The 17363-nt window shown below is 48.7% G+C and overlaps 1 protein-coding gene across 1 annotated transcript in view; it reads left to right on the plus strand.

The window, feature by feature from the left end:
- The window catches only part of ITPR1 (inositol 1,4,5-trisphosphate receptor type 1), a 411705-nt gene that overhangs the window by 320806 nt on the left and 73536 nt on the right, over positions 1-17363 (plus strand). The window contains exons 43-46 of the mRNA XM_075552323.1: positions 2653-2906; positions 9098-9298; positions 11776-11886; positions 14823-14918. Coding sequence (XP_075408438.1) covers positions 2653-2906; positions 9098-9298; positions 11776-11886; positions 14823-14918 — 662 coding nt within the window. The remainder of the gene's footprint in view (positions 1-2652; positions 2907-9097; positions 9299-11775; positions 11887-14822; positions 14919-17363) is intronic.

Raw genomic sequence — 17363 nt, forward strand, 5'->3', positions numbered from 1 at the left:
ATAGGGTCGGCCTGAGTCAGAATGTACTGGATACCAGTGAGAGAGCTCCACAAAGTTTTGGCCTCAGACTGCCTGAGGCAAGTTAATCCCCTGGTTGAATCCTTGCATTTCATGTTGAGAGCTGAGTTTCTCAAGCCCAGCACAATTGACGCCGGGTCACTGTTTGTCCTGAGAGCTGCTATGTACAGTGTAGGATGTTTCCCAACATTTCTGACCTCCGTGTACCAGGAGCCCCGATGGTACAATGCTTAAGTGTTCAGCTAATTTCCAAAAGGTTATGGGTTCAAACCCAGCCACCCACCATCTCCCTGGTAGGAAGAACCTGTGGTCTGTTCCTTTCAAGATTTTAGCCTGGGAGACGCTGTGGCCAAGTTCTCTGTCATGTGAGGTCACTTTGGATCAAAGTTGTCTTGATGTTGCCTAACAACAACCACTAGAATCCAGTAGCACTGTCCCCTCAACTCTCTACCTGTCGCTCCCCTCCCCCCCACTCCACCCCACCAAGTCATGAAAATTTTTAAAATGTCTCCAGGTATGGTTGAATATGCCTGGGGAAGGGATGAGGGAGAAATGGGTGTAAAATCATCCTAGTTAAGAATTACTGGCCTAATGAAAAACAAAAACACATTGTCTTGGAGTTGATACCAACTCATAGCAACCCGCAGGCCCAAGTTGGGACACTCCCCCTGTAGTGTGTCCAAGGCTATCAGTCTTTATGGGAGCGGACTCCCTCCTACATCTTTATCTGCAGAGCAGCTAGTAGGCTCACACTCATCCTCTGGGACAAAACGAAGACTACAGAGGGGGAAAGAAGAAGAATTAACATTTACTAAGTGCTTCCTGAGAACCAGGCACTAAAGTTCTTTCCATGCATGAACTCAGTTAGAATTCAAGTCGAGCATGTAAAATAGATAAAAGTGATCATTTCCATTTTAAAGAAGAGGAAGCAGAGGTGGTCAAGGACATGCACTAGCAATAGTGTCTGCAGAATTCTAACCCAGGCAGCCTGGCTGCAGCCTACACACCTGACTGTCAGGCTGCTGCTTGCACATTACGTCACGGGCTGGTTGTGAGGAAGTGCTTCATCAGGGAACCTTGAAGTGCCTGATTGTCGTTGCAATAACAATAATTGCTATTTGATTACTCTTTGATTGGACCTCTTAGGAGCCCTCTCTAGGTAGGACTTACCAATGCACTGTCCAATTATACAGAGGAACGAGCCCAGGCCCAGAGCTATCTGTCCAATAGGTGGACAGACCCTGCATTGTGCATTTTCCCCTCAAGTGTAGCATGAGCCGTGGTGAAATGTTAATGATTGGGAAAAACTGGTGGGCCTTGACCCAGTTTTGGGGTTTTAATATATTTTAAACCTATTGTATTTTTTAAGAGTTCCCTGTTTTTTATGTAGAATTCACATACAGACAATTCAATGGTTTAAACATATTAAAGAGTTGTGCAGTCGTCACCACAATCTATTTTAGGACTTGCCCTTCATTTTTGTTCCATTATTATTAGCTCCTCTCTACTCCCCAGCCTCCCCTGCTATAACCTAAGAAAATATTCACCTAGTTACTGTCTCTCTAGATTAACCCATCCTGGATCTCACATACAGACATACTTACCCCACACCGCCCAACAACACCAACATGAAACACACAGAATCCTCCACCTACGAACATGCAGAAGATAAAAGAAACTAAAACAAATTAATAATAGGTCAAAGGGGAAAACAAATGATAATATGTTCTATTTTAACCTAACTATAATTGCCATAAACCACTTTCCAATGCACTATCTGAGGGTAAGACTGTTCACAAAGTTCGTCACTGAGTTTTAAACCAAGTGGGGACTCTGTACATGGTTATCACGCTCGTCTACAGTCTTCTGCAAACTGGGTGCTCAGATATAAGCTCTAGTGCAATCACCCCATCTGATCTTGGATTTTATTATCCACCGTCATTGAATCACATGAGCTGGTGTGCTCCTTCCTTGTGCACTTTGCTGATGCCTCACTTAAGTGGCTGCTTGTTTTAAAACAAAGCTTTAAGACCCCAGATACTGTTACTTCTGTTTCCTTCACCACATTTTGCTGCTGCACCCTTATCTTCGGTGATAACTTCATGAGGGCGAGTATTGAGCAGGGCCACGCCATCAGAACTAATTGTTGTACCAAGGGCTCAAGTAGAAAGCAAATGTTTTCAGAATGATGATGGCAATAAATGTACAAATGTGCTTGGCACAATGGATGGATGGATGGATGGATGGTGATAAGAGTTGTATGAGCCCCCAATAAATTGATTTTTAATAAGTCAGATACATGAGAAGGAAAGGAAAAATAAAAGAACTAATTGTTCTTAGATTAGAGCTTACCATTAAGTAGAAGCTCAAAGTCCATTAACATATCTAAAGTGTATGTCTAGGCATCTATATGCACACACACACACACACACACACACACTTTGGACCCGGTTTTAATCTTGTCTGAGGACTGAGAGGCGATGGTGACTCCTTGGTGTGTTTTGCCAGCCTCAGGACTCACTAGGGAATATGTGAAACAGGACTAGTGAAGTCCTCTTTCTGTGCTGCCCCTTTGTGTGGCGAGTGTCAGTCCCGAGAGCAGCCACCACTCACTGTCTTATATTTGTCTGCTAGCCAAAGAGCCCTCCACACAGATAACGGAGGAGGTCCGGGACCAGCTCCTGGAGGCCTCCACTGCCACCCGGAAAGCCTTCACCACTTTCCGGAGGGAGGCTGACCCTGAAGACCACTTCCAGTCCGGAGAGGGCACCCAGGCCACCGCAGACAAGACCAAGGACGACCTGGAGATGAGTGCTGTCATCACCATCATGCAGCCCATTCTCCGCTTCCTGCAGCTGCTGTGCGAGAACCACAACCGAGACCTCCAGGTGAGAGGCTAATGTCCCCATCAGCCTGCTTCCGTGAGCTGAGCATTCAGGAGTATTGTCTGAGCCATTGTCACATGCCTACATCCACCTTCCCCTTCACCATGGGGACAGAGACCCTACTGCTTAGCTTACCAGTGTTAAATGGGTGCATGTGTGACCCCTTGATGGTGCAGAGAGTTAACAGCTGGTAACCCAAAGACTGTAGGTTCAAGTCCCCCAAGAGGCACCTTGGAAGAAAAGAGCTGACCTTCTGCTTCTGGAAAACCCGCCATTAAAAGCCCACTGGGGCAGACCTACTTTGGCACATTGAGCTGCCATGAGTTGGAATCGCTCGAATACGTGTGTATCCTGTGACTTCCTACTGTTCGGCACACTGATGTCCATTTAATGGACGGATAGATCAACTATTAAATATTTAAATGCATTAGATTTACAAAATGCGGTCCATAGAAAGTTCTAATGAAATGTTTGTCAGTTGAATGAAAAATGGCTTTCTCGAGCCTTATGCAAATATTCGTTCAACAGCATTTTTTGAATTAATTGTTCTAGACATCCTATGGTCATTTTTTTTCTATCAGGTGATAACAATGGTTAAGGTTTATTGAACACGTAGAATATTCCGAGAACTACATGCTGCTTCTCTTATGATTTACACTTTGTAGGTGAGGAGACTGAGGTGCAGGGTCACACAGGGACTGCAGCTCACAACTAGGCAGTCCAGTGCTGGAACTAACCACGATGCCCATGCAGGGGGCGACCCTCCCAGCGGCACAGGGTGGGTGGGAAGGTCTGATCGGAGCCTTTCATTATTCAGGAGACACTCCTGAAACTAAGGGAACCCTGGCCTGTGTCGCATTCTGCTGCTGACTCTTGGACCTACGGGACCACCCATCTCTCCCTGAACAGTGTGAGGATGAAAGAAAAGAGCAAGACACAATAAGAGCATGTCTTAAAACACCTCCGAAGATGAAATAGTGAGATGACAATGATGGAAACTAGGAGAGATCCACAGCCTGGATACCTTCTGTTCTGGGTTTTCATTTTATTTTTCATCCGCTGACTCTTGTCCATGTCACGCTCATCTTTAAAAGTCATGCAGTTTCACAGATAACACTAGCCACACTGGTGCATGGTGGTGTCTGCCACCTCTCCCGACAGGGCTTTGCTTCTGCTACACTGTTGATATCTAATCTGGCAACTTAGTTTCAAAGTTCCATTAAAGTGAGCCAGTTTAGTGGTCCTCAAACTTCTCCTGACCACAGAATTCTTTGAATAAACACAGTTCTTCATGTAGCCCTTGGACCTGTTCTTGTCAGTTGTTCCACCTTTCCTCCTTGGGATGTCCTAGAACTTCCCGGCCCTCGATCCGTGGGCCCGGGATCTCTTAGAGCCCCAGGCAGGCAAGACAAAGCACTCTAGACCCACAGGGTGAGACTTGGCTGCTCTCAGTGGTCAGGGTGTGACTTGTTCATGTCCGCTCAGGTGACTGATGCGGTCAGACCTGCTCCTTCTGCGTGAACACCAGTAGTTGTGAGGAAGGCGGGTGACCCAGGGAAAGGCATCCCCGGGAAAGCACGCTATGAGCCGCTCAGCTGTGACCTCTCTCTGGCTGTTCTGGGGCCGGCTGTGGTGGAGAATGTTGTGGCCTGCCCTCTCACCATGTCCTACTATTCCCCACCAACCTGGGCCTCCAAAGGGAGAGGTGTTGCTTGTGGCCATGTCCTGGCGAATGCTGCTTTGTGCCGGCCGTCCCCGGAGATAAGGGCAGGGACACTCGGGCAGAGCTAAAGTACAGCGTGATCTTAGGGGCTTCATGAGTTCAGGAGAGGGGAGCCAACCTAGTATGTTAGGTCCAGGAGTTAACGACTCTGCCAAGTCCCCAATGATCTGAACACTGGATGGCCGAGTCCAATCTACCCATGAATACCTTCGGGGCAAAACCGAGAGGCTGGTCCAGAGTGAGGCTCTTATTTCTGGCACCAGCCCACCTTCCCTTTCGCCTCCTTTCTTCACCCTTGGCCCGTGCCCACCATGGGAGGAGCAGGGTTTTATGGCCCATGTTCATCATTTCTCATTTGGAAGTCTTCGTGGTTCAGTTTTGAACGTGATCTCTCCACAGAGCTGTGCTCAGAACCTCCTCTTTTACTGAGGCCCTTTCAGAATGCAGCCTCCATGGGACGGAGTGCTGAGGGCCCGTAAGTGTGCTCAGAGACCTAGCTGCCTCTTCTCAGATGATAAAGATGATCCTGGTTTGTACTTTCAAACTTGTCTCTTTTTTTGGGAGATGGGGGTGGAGGCACAGAATTTTTTATTTGAGCCTCCTCTTTTGTAGAAATCAATAAACCAGATGAAAGCCAAGCTGCTGTCAGAGCAGAGGCTAGAGACTACTAGACAGAGCGTAGCCCCCGGGAAACGCCTTCCAGGGAGCCCCCATAGTTCTGCACGGCCCAGGTGGAAAACCAATGACCTGGACCAATGATTTGGAAGGATATTTTTTAATCCTGTTAAATCTGACATGCTTAGGTGATGGTGTATTTATTATATTTGTAGGAATTCCGTTCTGAAAATGGAGCTGTTCACGTGGGAATTAAGTGCCCTGCCTCCCACCGTGGGAGCCCTGCTCCAGACAGAGGGCTAATCACTGGGTCATGGTCCCCTTGTGAGTCCTAGAGAGAAGATCCATAGTTTCATAAGGAGTGTAGGCTTCCTGGGGTTAAAGAGAGAGCAGGAGTAGGGGGGCATTTTTTGAGTGGCGCAGATGGTTAAGCATTGAACTGCTACTAACTAAAAGTTGTCCTTTTGAACCTATCCAAAGGCAGCTTGGATGAAAAGCCTGAAGAAATTCTTCCCAAAAATGATATCCATTGAAACCCCTGGGATGCGTGGTTCTTCTGTGACACGCAGGGTCGCCCTGAGCCGGGCTCCCCGCCCATGGTTGCTGGAAGTGCAGAGCAATGGAGATAGACATAGCGGGAGATGGGAACTGGTCTCAGGGCAATGTGCTCTGGCTCGTGCCCAGTTTCTCATTGTTCCTCTGGTAAATGTGCAGTACAGATAAGGCCACCGGGTTGGCTTTGCAGAACTGACATTTGCTGCCTTAAGCAAGCCTCATTTGCTGTCGTCGGAAACTTGATGGGAGGGCTGTTCTTGAACTGTTCGCCGTGTGCTGCTTCTACCTGCCCCGGCCTGCGAAGCTGGTGTTGCTTTTGCCTCTGGTTAAAGTACAGGCCCCAGTCTTGCTCCAGTGTAGTCCACGTAAGCGTAGACTGGAGGCCCTCTGTGGAAAGTGTCGGTTCCCCCACCTGCCCATCTACCTACTCAGAACCCCGTCTCTGGTGGGGGCGGGTGGGGTGGTGAGTGAGTGAGTGAGTGAGTGAGTGAGTGAGTGAGTGAGTGAGTGAGTGAGTGAGTGAGTGTGTGTGTGTGTGTGTGTGTGTCTTAAGGATAATTCTCCCCTCGGAGCATGTCAAGAGACTGTGTGCCTACCAATGAGTGCAGGCTTCTCTGGTGGTGGATGAGAGGAAACAAGTCTGCGTTAGAGAAGGGAGATGCTGGTCTACGGCACATAGGATGCTGGAGAGGCTTTCAAGGCAGAGCAGCTGCCCATCCTCCCTGGGCAGTTTGAAGCATGTGCCCTGGTCAGCCTTCATGACTTCAAGTTCCCCTCTCTGCCCACTCCATGTACTTGAGAGCATTGTGCCAAGTCCCTAGTCCAGCTGCCGGACCATGGTGGCATGATACAGTCCGAAGGTCTCTGTGCTCTGGTCCCTCGGAGTGGGACGTGACTTGGTCTTGGGAAACCAGGGTTTGGGGGGCTTCCTGAAAGAAGATTTTACCCGCATCCCAAGGAAGAGTTTATCAAGGTAGAAGTGGGGCAGAGTGACAGGCAGAGGAGGAGTGGGCCCCAAGCTTGGGAGGGCAAAGAATGCCAAGCATTTCATGCTGCCGATTAAAGGGACACAGGAGAGGTGACAGAGTCTGGGAGGCAGGTGGGCCTTGAAAGCCATGCTTTGAGGATCCGCTCTGGGCAACCCTGCCCTTTGCATCCTCATACTCTGCCTGGAAGCTTCTCCATTAGCCCCTCGTTGTGGGAGCTCAGCTAGGCTCTAAAGCAGGAACTGGAACAAGATCGAAATGGCTGTGACACTCTTCTGCAGCTTCCTGTGAACCTTAGACAAATATCCCGGCCTCTCCTGAAGCCTGCCATCGCTCGACACTGCCGTCAGGTCCCGTCTGACTCAGGTTGACTTGATCACAGCAGAATGAGATGTTGTGCAGTCTCACATCGCCCTCATGATCACTGAGGGTTTCCCGCCCTCTCCTTCCCCTCATGGGAGGTTCTGCTCCAGTGATCGATGGTTCTTCTTGGTGGTGTGGCCAAAGCCAGCGACTCGGACAGCAGTGTGTGATCCAGGAGGTTTCCACTGGCTGGTTTTCAGAAGTAGAGCATGTGTTTTTTCCTTTGTCTCAAATCATCTGCCCTTCACCCACCTCCCACCAGAACCAGAAGAGTTACGTAATGTTTAGACTTATTGAGATAGTCCAGGCTAAGTTGGAGGATAACTAAGATGAGTCTGAAGATGAATTAACTGTGAGACTTAGTTTTTCACCTGAGTGTTTACAAAAGTTTTAATCATACTAAGTAGTAAATGTGCTTTCTTTCTGTAAAGCTTCAAATAAATATTTAGAGTTCAAACAGGATTGATCAAATTCTTCCTCTGCCCATTCCCACCCCATAGAGATTCCCTGTTTGTTTGAACTGTGTTTTCTCTGTTTACCTGGAAGCATTTCCTGCTTGCTTTTTTTGTTTTTTAACCTAATGGTATGTCTTAGAGATTTTTTCCCATATGAACACTACCACTGTGATACCAGTTTAGTAATATTAAGTAATATCAATATACCAAAATTGTGTTATCTGTTGGCATAGCAGTTACACATTGAGGTGTGATCTTAAAGGTTGGTAGTTCACAACCACCAGCCACTCCTTGGGAGAAAAATGGGGCTTTCTACTCCTGTAAGCATTACAGTCTTGGAAACTCAAAGGGAACTTCTACCCTGTGCCACAGGGTCGTTATGAGTTGGCATAGACTCAATGGCTGTGAGTTTGATTTGGGTTTTTTTTTTCTCCCCAGTTGGTAGACATTAAAGTTGCTTTCAGTTCTTCACTGTTATAAGCAGCATGGTAGTGAACATGTTTGTACAGATTTAGTGAATCAAAGTAAATACTTGGTAGAATTAGAATTACAGGTTTCTCTCTCTCTCTCTCTTTCACACACACACACACAGACACACATACACACACACACACACACACAGTCCCCATATCCAAAAAATTGAGTGTTCATGTAAAACCTTTTGGAATCAAAAATGGCAGTTAGCAAAAGAACAATTACTTTTACTTTATAGAGGGAACATTTTTCAGTGTTCCCAGGCACCCACAATAACCTAACAGCGAACACATAAAATCTAAAATAGCTCCAACATGCAGGGTTCACAGACACTATGTGTTTACAGGAGGGCCCTTGCTTGAGCATCTCTTGTTAACAATAGACATTTACCTGAGGAGCACAGGTGCACATGCAGGTACTCACTCTGCTTCTTCCTTTATAATGGGAATGCCAGAGCATCATCCAGGTTGCAGCCACAAAACTGGGCCTAAGCCCCCTGCCCCTAAACTGGCCTTTCCCATCTCACTGTGCTTGAAACTATCATCCCCTATAGCAGACACACACATTCAGCACTCAAACTACAGCCTCGTCGTTTAAACCTAGCACTGCCCTCGGACTGGCGAATACTTCTGAATGTAATCTCAGGTAGGAGGAGAGTAGGGTCAGGGCAGGGGTGGTGGGCATGGCATTTGAGAGGTGAATGTAGAAGTGAGAACGTGAAAGGGCTACAATAGGAGTTTGAAATGAATGCTCAGAAAGGACCCTGCCGCCGCCCCCCCATTCCCACCCTTCCTACACCACTTCCCTAAAAGCATCCACAGAGCAAGCCACAGTGGCCCAGAGACCAAATCCACAGACTGACTACCCATGGGAGGCCATGTCGGTGCTTCTAGCCTGGGCAGTGCAGCATATCCCAGTGTGGGATCACTGTTGATCCAGGGCCCCACTACCTTGAGGCAAGGTGAATGACCTTTTCCTCTTCTCTCTGTCTTTGTGCCCACCTCGGGGACTACCCCATTGCAGAACTTCCTTCGGTGCCAGAACAACAAGACCAACTACAACCTGGTGTGTGAGACCCTGCAGTTTCTGGACTGTATCTGTGGAAGCACGACCGGGGGCCTGGGCCTTCTGGGCCTGTACATCAACGAGAAGAACGTGGCGCTCATCAACCAGACCCTGGAGAGCCTCACAGAGTACTGCCAAGGGCCGTGCCACGAGAACCAAGTAATTTCATTTGTGGTTAGGGAGGGAACGAAAATGTCTGAGAAATGGTGGTGGTGGAAACTGGTTCAGAAGTCACAGGACCAAGGACTATGTAGGACTTGAGACCTTTTCCAGCCTGGAGAACGAGTCATGGTACTTATTTGGCTTTAAGATTTTTTTAAATCATTTTATAGGGGGCTCTTACAACTTTATCTCAATCCATACATCCATCCATTGTGTCAAGCACATTCGTACATTTGTTGCCCTCATCATTCTCAAAACATTTGCTTTCTACTTGAGCCCTTGGTATCTGCTCCTCACTTTTCCCCTCCTTCCCCGCTCCCCCCTCCCTCATGAACTCTTGATAATTTATAAATTATTATTATTTTGTCATGTCTTACACTGTCTGACATCTCCCTTCAGTCACTCTCCTGTTCTCCGGCCCCCAGGGAGAAGGTTATATGCAGCTCCTTGTAATCAGTTTCCCCTTTTTACCCCACCTTCCCTCCACCTTCTCACCCCTCTCACCCCTCGTCCTGAAGGAATCATCTGTCCTGAATTCCCTGTGTTTTCTAGTTCATATCTGTACCAGTGTACATCCTCTGGTCCAACCAGATTTGTAAGGTAGAATTGGGATCATGATATGGGGGGCGGCGGGGGGGTGGAGGGAAGCTTTTAAGAACTAGAAGAAAGTTGTGTGTTTCATCATTGCTACACTCTACCCTGACTGGCTCAACTCCTCCCCGTGACCCCTCTGCAAAGGTATGACCAATTGCCTACAGATAAGCCTTGGGTCACCAATCTGCATTCTCCCTCATTCACAATGATATGATATTTTGTTCTTTGATGCCTGATACCTGGTCCTGTCAACAGCTGGTGATTACACAAGCAGGTGTGCTTCTTCCAGGTGGGCTTTGTTGCTTCTGGGCTAGATGGCCACTTGTTTACCTTCACTGGTTTTAAGATTTTATCAGAGGACTGATCTCTGGTGTCCTTTGTTGGTTTGGTTTGAATGCCCGATTCTAACTTGCCTTTTTAGCATTATGTAATAAAGTGGGAGGAGTCTTGGAGGTGTAATGGGCTACACATTGGGCTGCTAACTACAAGTTCAGTGGTTCAAACCCACCAGCCTCTCCATAGGAAAAAGATGAGGCTTTCTACTCCTGTAAAGGGTATCATTGTCAGAAACCCACAGGTTTCTGTCCTGTCGTGAGGCTGTGAGTCAGCATCGGCTCAGTGGTAGGAGTCTTGAGGGGAAAAAGTAGGAGCAAGAGTATAACTTTGTACTGTGCTGTTTTAACTGCCAGGAAAGGCTCACAAAGTGGTCACTTGAAAGACAGGATTTAAACATAGCAAGAGCTTGGAAACTCACTTCATGTGAGACTGCTGGCAGTAACATGAGCAGCACCTGGGAGAGTACCAGGGGTTTGAAAGAACAAGTGGAGTTGAGACTCACCGGAACGCCATGGATGTTCACATGGCCAGTGAAGGCTTTGAGTCTTACAGTGTCTGATGGGGCCACCTTAGTGTTTGCTTTTCTAAGTAGTATCATTGCTTATCCCCAGGTCTAGTGAGGTTTAGCTATCGCACTAGATGAGGATGACTTTGACTTCCTAAGTTACAGCTCTGCCCTGGCTGAAGGGACTTGGCCAAGATCTCAAAGGACCAGGTGTCTCCCGTGGCCCCGGTGAGGAACCCACTTAGAGAGGAGTGGAGAGGGGTAAGGGAGCGGAGGAGTGTAGAAGAGAACGTGAGGTGTATGAAAAGCTTGGCCCGAGTCCTTTCTGAATGTGAGATTAGCATTTCATTAGATTCACATCCTTCTTACGAGACAGATGGTGTCGTCCTAGCTAAGATGAGAAGGAACCTCTACCCCACCCCCAAAAAAAGAACAGGCTTGAGAAAGAAAGCTTTATCTGACATCTAAGTGGATTGCATCATAACCTCAAGTTTGCATTTTTTGCCAACCATACGTCTGTGGACGGGAACAGAAGGGAAGGGGACTCACCTGTGAAGGGGGACTCTTGCCTGAGGGCAGATGATTAATTTTGATATAGCTTGAATTAAACAGGAAGCTTGCAGTCCAAGCTTCAGCCCTGTAAGCAAGGGTACGACATGCAGAAAGGGAGTGGGGGGGGACAGGGTGGGACGCACCTTGAAAGGAGCCAGCAGGGCTGGGAGCCCGCTATCAGTCATGCGCTGTGTTTTCCCTCGAGAACCAAAGCCGTCTACGCCACGCTGTTTGGATCCGACACGGCCACTTTATCAGTTCCGTGGGGACTTTCCTGCTGTTTACTGTTAATTCTGAAACTAGAGATTTTCATCTGTCTTTTATTTTTACCACTTTCTCACGGAAAATTTGCAGCCCTCCCCTAGAGACATGACCCCCCCAGGCGTGGTGAACATCATGTTAAGGCTCAGATCTTTCCTGCATGGCCAGTGACATCTGACTCACGACCCGAACTCGTGTCATTGTCCGTGTGTGTCTGTTTTCTCAGAACTGCATCGCCACCCACGAATCCAACGGCATCGACATCATCACCGCCCTGATCCTCAATGACATCAACCCTCTGGGGAAGAAGAGGATGGACCTTGTACTAGAACTGAAGGCAAGTAGGAACTGAAAGCAAAAGATGGGTGCGCTTGAAGTCACTTTTTGTGTTTTGTCTCAGCACGTGACATAGCCAGTGTTGTAAACCCAGGCACTAAAGACAGTCCCTTTCCACCTACATGAATGCCCTGAGCTACAAGCTCTGACTAACCTCAATAAGGGTCTTATGCTGAGATGCCAGCTGGTTGATGCCAGGCCACAGAGAATGAGACTGCATCTCTCAAAACAGAGATGAGTTCACCTAGCAATTAAGACCCAAGAGCATTGCTTCTGAAAACCACACGCAAAGAAATGATGGAAACTCCGTTTCCTCTGTGGTGACTGGCCTCTGCCGCTGCGAGGACAGAGAGCTGCTGAGGGAGAGCACAGTGACACTTGTCTGCAACCCAACACATGAATCACAGGAAAGGGCTGGCAGCGAGTTCTGAAAAGGCAGTCATTCCACGGAGCGGGTTCCACTGACACTCGTGGAATCAGCAGGTGTTTTTTAAGTAGTCATTCTACTAGAGAGGTGTTTGTGAAAGTTGGTTGTTTTTTTTTTTTTGCTTCCATGTATTTTTTATTTTCTTCACTGTTTTTTGCTCCAGATGGGTAGATCAATAGTTGCATCTTTTTTTTTTCACATTTTATTAGGGGCTCATACAACTCTTATCACAGTCCATACATATACATACATCAATTGTGTAAAGCACATCCGCACATTCCCTGCCCCAATCATTCTCAAAGCATTTGCTCTCCACTTAAGCCCTTTGCAGCAGGTCCTCTTTTTTATTTTTTCCCCCTCCCTCATGAGCCCTTAATAATTTATAGATTGTTATTTTGTTATATCTTGCCCTATCCGGAGTCTCCCTTCCCCCCGCTTCTCTGCCGTCCGTCTCCCAGGGAGGAGGTCACATGTGGATCCTTGTAATCAGTTCCCCCTTTCCACGCCACTCACCCTCCACTCTCCCAGCATCGCCCCTCACACCCCTGGGAAAGTTGGTGTTTAAGGAGGAAAGTCACACTAGTCAGGAATATGCCTACAGGCCTCTGCACCGCTTCTTGGAAGTGCGACTGGTGCTGAAGACTTGCTGACAGTTCTACTTCCTGTCACCCCAAAATCGTTTTGTGGTGTGCAAGTAGTGCTTTCGCTGCTGAGCTCCGAGGCTGGCCTCTTGGGTAGTTGAGAACGTGATGCCCTGTCCTTAGGGATGATTTCCTGCGTGGACCAGCAAACCCTCAGCCCTACGGAGGGACTCTGAAGATTCTCGAAGAGTCTGAAGATTCATTTCTGAGAACTGACCTTGCAACACAGCCTGGTGGCTGCGTGGAAAGGCTGAGCCTCGCTGAGCACGCTCACTTCCTTTGAACTGTCCCCACTGTGGAGCATGTTGAGATGGGCCTGTATCTCACACCGTCCACTTCGTCATTGTAACAGAGCCAGGTTGATCGCACAAAGGAGGTCACAGGAAAGAACAGTTATTGGGGAAGGTCTCCCAACAGAAGCCCCACCAGCTGGACCTGATAGCAGTTTGCTTGTCCTTTGGTGCTTAAAGCTTAAGTGCTTATACTTGAGTGTTGGAACCACTAGTTAATTTGGATGTATGGGTTAAATGAAATCGTCTGTTGCTATTTTTAGCTCCTGGACAGTTTTGTGTGAGACTTGACATGAGACTCATTGCAGCTCACACACCTGGCTACCTGCTCAGTAGCATTCCCAGTCACGTGTCTTTGTTTCGGTAGGGATCCAGCAAACGTCCTTTCCCAGGAAAAGGTCATAATTTGAGAGCACAGTAACCTGATTGAACGACTAAGAACCTAAGCTCTGGGAGAAGGAAAATAGCCAACCCCATCTCACCTTCCCCCTCCAGACAACAAGAACAGTTTTGAAGTTCTGCAGACAAATGAGGCGGAGCCCTGGTAGTGTGATGGCTCAAGCGCTTGACTGTTAACCTAAAGGTCAGCAGTTCAAACTTACCAGCCGTTCCTGGGAAGAAAGATGTGGCAGTCTGCTTCCACACTGGTTGCAGCCTTGCAAGGCCTGGGGAGTGATTATTCTCTGCCCGTAAGGTGTCTGTGGGTTAAAGACAACTCCACAGCAGTGGTGCTGGGTTGCAAATGAGCGTGCACGTTGCCATGGGCTCAGGATCTAAAATGAAGAAAGAAATGGAGGGTGTGGGTGCATACAAATGTTGAACCTCACTAGAAATTGTGGCTTGGCATGTTCCCAGTGCTTCTTAGGGCCACACTTGTTAGCCAGTAGCAGCCAAACTCTCATTGTGTTGTTGGGGGGTGGGGGGTGTCTATAGAGCTAATAGGCCTCTTTTAAGATGTGGAGGAATGACCTCAAGGTTAAATGCAGTGTTTGGCAAACACCACCACCCCTTGCAGGTACCCTGGGTCACTATAGATGGTTTTTCCTGGCCACTAACATCACACGTGTGACCACATGCCAAAAATGCCCATGTTTCAATGATCCTTCCCCATGCGTGGGTATATGCCAAGGAAGAGACTCTGCCCCCCAAAATATTTGTCCCATTGGCCCTACGCAGAGGCCCTGGGTGGTACAAACAGTTAATACACCAGCTGCTAACCAAAAGGTGGGTGCTTTGAATCCATCCAGAGGTGCCTTGGAAGAAAGACCTGGTGATCTGCTTCCCAAAATCCATCCATCACAAATTCTACAGGACTCCGTTGTGCTCTGACACACATAGTCACCGTGAAGCAGAATCAGCTTCACAGCAGCTGTCTTCTGAACCCAACCCTGGTTCTGCTGACATGTCTCTTGGGTCAAACTTGATGCATGCTCTGTCTGGTGAGCATGGCTTTAGGGGTACTTGACCATGGTTCATTCAGTTCATCCAGGGGCCAGTACTGATATCAAAGGCTCATGCCTTCTTGTTGGTTGCCCCAAGCTACTGCTTATGTCCCTCTGCCCTGTGTTTCTCCCATTAGAACAACGCGTCCAAGCTGCTCCTGGCCATCATGGAGAGCAGGCACGACAGTGAGAATGCAGAGAGGATCCTTTATAACATGAGGCCGAAAGAGCTGGTGAGTTAGAGGCCTCCCACCCCTGAGGTTGTTACTCCCATGCTCCCAGGAGCAGAAAGTCCACTTTCCCGAGCGCCTCCACAGAGATTCTGAAAGTCAGGAGGACGATGAGAGCATTTAACTTGAGCCTCCCACAAGGGTGGTAAAGAGTAAGTGTGCTGCTCTCTCCCTTCAGCACTAGCCACCTGGTAGAACTCCCCTCCTCCCCCTGGCCCTGCCCCATCATAGGGCACACATGTCAAGGGCGACACCCGCAGGGTTCAAGTCTGTGGCTGTGTTAGCTGTGTCTCCTCAGACAGTCTCTGGAGCTTTCTACGCTGCAATCTCCTTATCGATAAAAAGAAGGTGCTAACAGGACCTAGGCCGGGAGCTGTTGGGGAGACGAGGAGATAGCCCCCTGCTGGCCCGTGGCAGCAGGACCAGCTGGTACCAAACCCTCCGAGAAGCCCAACACCTTCTCTTCTGCTTCACTGCCACCTCGAGGGCCAATACAGGCGTCAGATTTCTTCTTGATGCCAACTGTGTGGGCAGCAACGAGGGGGATTGGGGTGCTGGTGCTGGCGAGGTTTATTTTTAAAGAAAGCGCCCTGGTGTGTATTTTGCAGGGTGGGGTGGTTCTCAGGTGGGGAGTTAGGGCTGTGAGCTGTGAGACAGGCGCCTATCAAAGACAGTGCAGCGAGCTGGGGACAGTGAAATGCCACTTCTCTATTTGGACTCTTTTCCCAGACAAGTAGACGGTAACTGACAGACGTAAACCAGGGCATTGAAACGTCCCTCCTCCCGTGACCTAAATGCTCACTTGGGCCCAGGCGAAAGTCCCTTTTCTTACCCCTGTAAGTAAGGTGAGCAGCAGGCCCGGCTCTTCCACTCCGAGGCAGGGCCAGCTTGTGACGGAGTCCACGGTGACACAGTGGCCTTTGTACCAGTGCCGGGTGGGGGGTGGGGTACAGTAGTGAGTTCAGGGAGACTCCATTCAAGTTCCCCCAAATCAAGAGCACGCCCCCTCCCTCTCTGGCCATTTTGACCCATCTTGAGTGGGGAGGCCAGCACCCAGCACTTGGGGTGCCACCTTGTGGTTAGAGGACATTCTTCTTGGCTCGTGGGTAAGCAGCAGAGGGGGGTCTCTGAAGCAAACACATTGTTAAGAACCCAAATAGGAGGAGCGCTCCAGCCACCTTTTCTGTGTAGTGTGTTATTACAGTGGACAGGAAATAGCACTGAGCGAACCGTCCTGTGTAGGGTCTGGTCTGTCACTGTGTCCACACTGAAATGTTTGGCCCCTCTGTGCTTGCTCATGTAACATGAGAAGTATACTTGTAGGAGTGTGTGTGTCGGCGGGGGGGGGTTGCTAAAAATGGTGAACATGCTAGGCTGCTGACCTAAAACAAAACCCCCCTGCCGCAGAGTTGATTCTGACTCATAGTGACCCCTCTCGGAGACCCACAAAGACAGCGCTTCTCTGTCCCATAGGGTTGCTATGAGTCCGCCCGCTCATAGGAACCGTGAGAGGTAGTGTCTCCTTCCCTGAAGTGGAGCAGTGGAAACCCTGCGGAGCACATGTCTGCCCTGAGGCACGTGGGGTCACCAGGAGTCCAAACCCAGAACCGGCTTGACGGCAGCTGGCAGGCAGTGCCGATCAACCACCTGTGCCCCAACACGATGCCGAAATACCTTTGACTCATCAAAGGAAAATTACTTCTCAGTACAAGTTTGGGGTGGGAGGTGCTTTTCCTTAATTTTTGAGTGAGGAAATATTGACTGATATGTTCATTTGTTAAATCTGAGGAGAAATGTAGTGAACAGCTCATGGACTTTGCCCGTGTACTCTTTGAAGCCACTTTGTGCTGCCCATTTGGGTAGGCTTAGTTTGACTTGGTTTGGCCTGACTTGGTTTTGTATTGCTTGAGCCCCGATTTCGTCTGAGCCTTTGGGCTGGACACTAGGAAGGGATGCGGATATGAGCAAAGTGGGGGTACATGAACCTAGAAAATCCCCAAAGAAAGTGCTCTAAGCATGAGACTAGCTGTGAAGGGCCATTGGGTGGAGCTGGGACTTGGCACAGGTCCAGGAATGTTCCCTGACCTCGCTCAGTCCATTTCCTAATCCGTGAACACTGGGACTAGTGTCACGTCACCGAAGTTACCTCATCTGAGCAGAAGAAAATCCACACAGTTATCAAAGACTGAACACGGCCCTCATCACGCAGTGAATAGTCAGTGAACGTTGCTGCTTACAGCATTCTTTCCCTCTTGTTATCCAAGAAATAGTGTTGCCAGCAATTCCCCAGGGCCCTCAGTACAGAAGAACTCCCCAGGGGCAGCTAGTGGGAAGAACTATAAGAGCAGGAAAAAAATCTTTGTGCCACGTTTTCGTGTTTCAAGGTGCTTTGATAGCCAGTGTCCCCTCTCAAAGTGGAAGCTTATGAGTCAGCCACTTGGGCGCTAG

The sequence above is a fragment of the Tenrec ecaudatus genome, chromosome 6, assembly GCF_050624435.1.
Source record: "Tenrec ecaudatus isolate mTenEca1 chromosome 6, mTenEca1.hap1, whole genome shotgun sequence".
In the NCBI taxonomy this organism is placed as follows: Eukaryota; Metazoa; Chordata; class Mammalia; order Afrosoricida; family Tenrecidae; genus Tenrec; species Tenrec ecaudatus.